The sequence below is a fragment of the Atta colombica genome, unplaced genomic scaffold (assembly GCF_001594045.1).
Source record: "Atta colombica isolate Treedump-2 unplaced genomic scaffold, Acol1.0 scaffold135, whole genome shotgun sequence".
NCBI classification, from domain to species: Eukaryota; Metazoa; Arthropoda; class Insecta; order Hymenoptera; family Formicidae; genus Atta; species Atta colombica.
In genome coordinates, this window is record NW_017259223.1 from 559,064 (window position 1) to 563,471 (window position 4,408).

General features: G+C 39.2%; 1 protein-coding gene across 1 annotated transcript in view; it reads right to left on the minus strand.

Moving 5' to 3' along the window:
• Positions 1–79: 79 nt before the first annotated feature.
• The window catches only part of LOC108684558, a 10,701-nt gene continuing 6,372 nt past the window's right edge, over positions 80–4,408 (minus strand). The window contains exon 5 of the mRNA XM_018188948.1: positions 80–4,121. Coding sequence (XP_018044437.1) covers positions 185–4,121 — 3,937 coding nt within the window. The 3' untranslated portion in view covers positions 80–184. The remainder of the gene's footprint in view (positions 4,122–4,408) is intronic.

A 4,408-nucleotide genomic window follows, 5' to 3' on the forward strand; every position in this document is an offset into this window, starting at 1 on the left:
TTCTCTTTTCGATTATTTATTTATTTAATTTATATAATATTTAAAAAAATCTCTTCTTTCTATAAAGGTTGTTGTTGCACGTACTTATTATTCAATGCAAGACGATATCTCTTGATTTATATATATTGTATTATTTTCATGTAATTTCTAATAGCTGCACAACGTATCCGATTGCCCATTCTAATTATAAGGCAGTTTCCTTCTCACTGATAATCTTGATTCCATGCTGTGTGAGAATCATCTTCACCTCTTCCTTATCTCGAGTGTTTAGTTTCTGGGTTGGGTCTTCAGCTTCATTTTCCTTTCCTAGATTTTCCGTCTGTAAGTTTAAATTATCGATGGATTTATTCAGCCGATCTTTGCAGACATCGGTTGATCTCTGCAAAGATTTTGATCTTCTCGAATCTCTCGATATCTGCAGATTATCAGCAGATCCAATCAACGTTGTATTTTTCGCAATCTTGAGCATTTTTTTATCGTTTCCTTTCGAAGATATCTTTGCCAATTGAAGACTATCTACTGAAGAATATCTTCTCTTATCTTGTGCATTTCCGCTAGAATCTTCCTTTTTTCTGAACAAAGAACCTTTGCGGTTGACCTTCCTGGTTCCGCTCGTTAAAATCGCAATCTCATCTTTGGGTATAAAGTACAATTCCCGTGGCTGATCTCTGTTCATCGAAGAACCGTGAATAAACAGAGATTGTGACTTTGGTCTTCCAGGATCCTTAATTTTCTCTTTATCAGAAATCCTGCTTCGATCATCAGCCGATTCCGTACCGCTCTGAAAGCCACAATTCTCAATCTCGAAGCTATCATCATCATCTTGGTGTGGCTCAATCATCTTGAAAGTATACCTATCAGTCGGTAATGTAGAATCCTGATCAAAACTGCTATCCACCTCGCCACAGATTTTGCAAAGCTCGCAGGGAATCTCCTGAATCTTTCCTTCAAGATCATCAGCAGATTCCTGGAGATTAAGCGAACCGCAGATGTCGCATTCGATAGAATCGTCATCATCGGCCAGTGAACTGCATGTTGATCTGAGCGTATAGAACGTCTCCTGATTCGGGCTGCTTACTTCCTCCTCCGTTCGGAAAGTGATCTCATTCATGTAACAGCAGATCGAACAGAACTCGTCCGGAATGTCAAGTTGCGAGCCATTACTATTCGTCTTCGTTGGCGGTACACCCAGAAATACCTCTTGGATGCGTTTGATTGACTCATAGCTTTTCGACTTCTTCGAGAATGCGTCGTCTTTCTTCGGCTTCTGTGTGGATGTTTCATCAGACACGATCATTGAGTCCAAGCTGCCTTGAAGAGGCACGTTGTAACGTCTCACTTTTCTCGTATACACATCTTTAATCTCGTTAAAATCACACTTCGTTTTATTATCAGCATCTTTTGCCGTTTTTATTGTTTCTTGTGCTTGTTGTTTGTTTTCGTTCATTTTTACAGTCTTCTGAGTTTGAGTCTTTTTCGGGCTCCTTATGGAAGACGTTTTCGAGGAATGCTGAGAGGAGTCTTCAATTCGCGACGTCTCTCGATTATCAGTATGTCGGTTTTGCTTCTTCAATTCGTTCTCGGAATCATTTTTGGAACTCTTCTTCGAAGGATTCAGAAAAACTTCTTCTAATTGAGTGATAACGCGATCGTTGATAGATCGATCGTAATCTTTCATATCCTCACTTCTATAAAAGATTTGACTTTTCTTTTTAGGACTTTTTGCACTTGTAAATATTTTTGACGACTTTTGGGATGCCTTCTTAGATCGAGACGTTTCTCGATCACTAATAGATTTATCATGATCCTTCATTTCGCGCTCACTTTCGTCAGTCTGAAGCTCTTCGACTGTTCTGGGACTCTTCGTCTTCATGGAGGATGATCTTGAAGAATCTTGGAAGATTTTTTCTGTACGAAATGTTTCTCGATCCTTAACAATTTGTCCTTTTTCCTCGATATCTACATCGTAAACTTGTTCTTCCATGATTTCGGAGTTTTTCATCTTCGTAGAAGAATTTTGGAATGCTTCAGATTGAACCGCCTGTGAATCATCAATGAATCGATATTGCTCCTTGATCTCGACGTCACCAATTTGACCATCCTTGTTCTTTCTCGGACTTTTACGAGAGTTTACGATCGATTTTAAGTATTTGCCATCTATCTCGAGACTCGAATCGCAAGATGTCATCGGTTTTTCCGAGAAATGCGTGTCCAATTCTGATTCTTTTTCTATTCTGCTCATCTTCTCAGTCTCTTGCGACATTCTAAATATTTCTTTTATCTGTTCTCTGTCTTCAAAATTATTATCCTTATCGTTTACCTCTGCTACTGAAAGTAATTCTTCCACGATATATTTCAATTGATCTGTTTCGTCGAAAGATTTTGTGCGGTTATCACGATCGTTTACAGAATCTACATTATCCGTCACGTCTTCTATTTGACCGTCAGCATATTTCGTTAAATTCAATCTGGCAGTATATATAGGTTTCTTATTTTCTTCTTCATCCTTGTCGAAATCATATTGGCTAAGGCGATAATCTTCCTTGTCTACGCTGAAATCGGAGAGAGCACATTCGTGGCGACCGTCCAGTGACGTCATTGAAACGTTTAGTGACGAAGTTATTGCCTTAGCATCTAGATATTTAGTTCTATTCGATTCGAAATCGGCTGTCTCTTTTTTAGAGTCGATTCCTATGTCATCAACTTCGATATTATTCTTCATATCTCCCTCCGTATTAAGTTCGATTAATTCTGTATCATTTTTACCTACCTTATCTATCTGTGAACTTTCTTTAGACTTATTCTTTTCCTCGTCAAGCTTAATTTTAAGCTCATTTGTAAGTTTTTCTATCATTAATCTACGGTTGTCCTTTAACGTAAGTATGCCATGGCTAGAATGAACAGGCTGTACCTTAACAACATCGGTAAACTCTACTTCTACATTAATCATTTCTTTGTTGCTAACGTCAACTTTTCCATCTATGACACTCTTTACTATCGACTTGGAACTCTTCTCCGATCCAACTCTCCTAAATCTAGACCGATCCGAATTTACTTTGTCACTGATTGCTTCTACCGTAGATCTATGAGTTTCTTTCAGTGCGTTCTTATCATCTAAACCTAACTCTGTATCGATTATTCTTTTCTCAAACATAATTTTTCTATCACAAGTTTCAACTCCATCATTAGCAGCACTTTCTCTTTTCGGCCAACAACATTCTCCCAATCGGAGTTCGCCAGAACTCGACTCGCTAGGTTGAACGTTCATTATTAATTTACAATCGTCATTCGAATCTAAATCTATGTCAGTGACTTCCATCTTAGATCTCAAATTCTCTTTTTGTTCAATTTCAATTTGACGCTTTACTATACTTTTTATTATTGAGCTAGAATATTCTTTTGGCACGAGTTCACCAAAACTTGGCTGACTAGGCGAAACCTTCATGATTATCTCACTCAAACCTAAATCTACATCAATAACTTCCGCTTTAGATCCCAGATTCAACACTTCTTTATCCCTCGCAATATCGTCTACTGTCAATCTATGATCGTCATTCGACATCAATTCGCTAGAATTCGAAGAAATTTTTACTATTATCTCATGATCATCATCATTTGAACCTAAGTCCACATCAATGATTTCCATCTTGGATTTGAAATCCGAGACCTCTCTCTGTCCACTAACTTTACCCCCGGCACTATCTACCACTGAACTACGACCCTCTTCTGACGGAAGACCAGGCTGAGACTTCGCCATCGGCTCGTCAAACGCACCTACCTCATCTAAAATTCGCGCGACGCCGGTTGCGCTGGCGATGATCTGTTTCGCCTGACCGGGATATGCGACTCTAGATATATGCTTGATGTTGCCATTGTCGACGTTGTTGCTGATCACGCTAACGAATTGTTCGCGAATTTCGTCGAGCCCGCCACCATTACCCGCAGCGTTTTGCAGGTTTTTTCGTAGCACCACCGCATCCGGCACATCAATTGACGCAACAATCTCGACTGGGCTCGGTGAGCCCATAGTTACATCGCTGGGTGACGGCGTTAGCAATGCAGTTAGGTATCGGGAATCTATGTGCAGGTAATTGTTCGCATTCGGTGACAATTCCAACTTACTTCAGTGTCCAATCGGCAGCGGCAGCGTGAAAAACATGATGATTCTTTTATAGAACATCACTTTCGATCATTACGTCACATTCTAGCACAACATAATTTAGTCACGTGGGCTACGTTTTGTTATTTATAATTAAAAATTATTAGATAATTGCATAGGAAATACATGACTTTTTAGTCTACAGAAATAAAATATAAACAAAATGGCGAAAGAAATGTCATACCATTTGGTGTGTGTGTGTGTGTGTGTGTGTGTGTGTGTGTGTGTGTGTGTGTGTGTGTGTGTGTG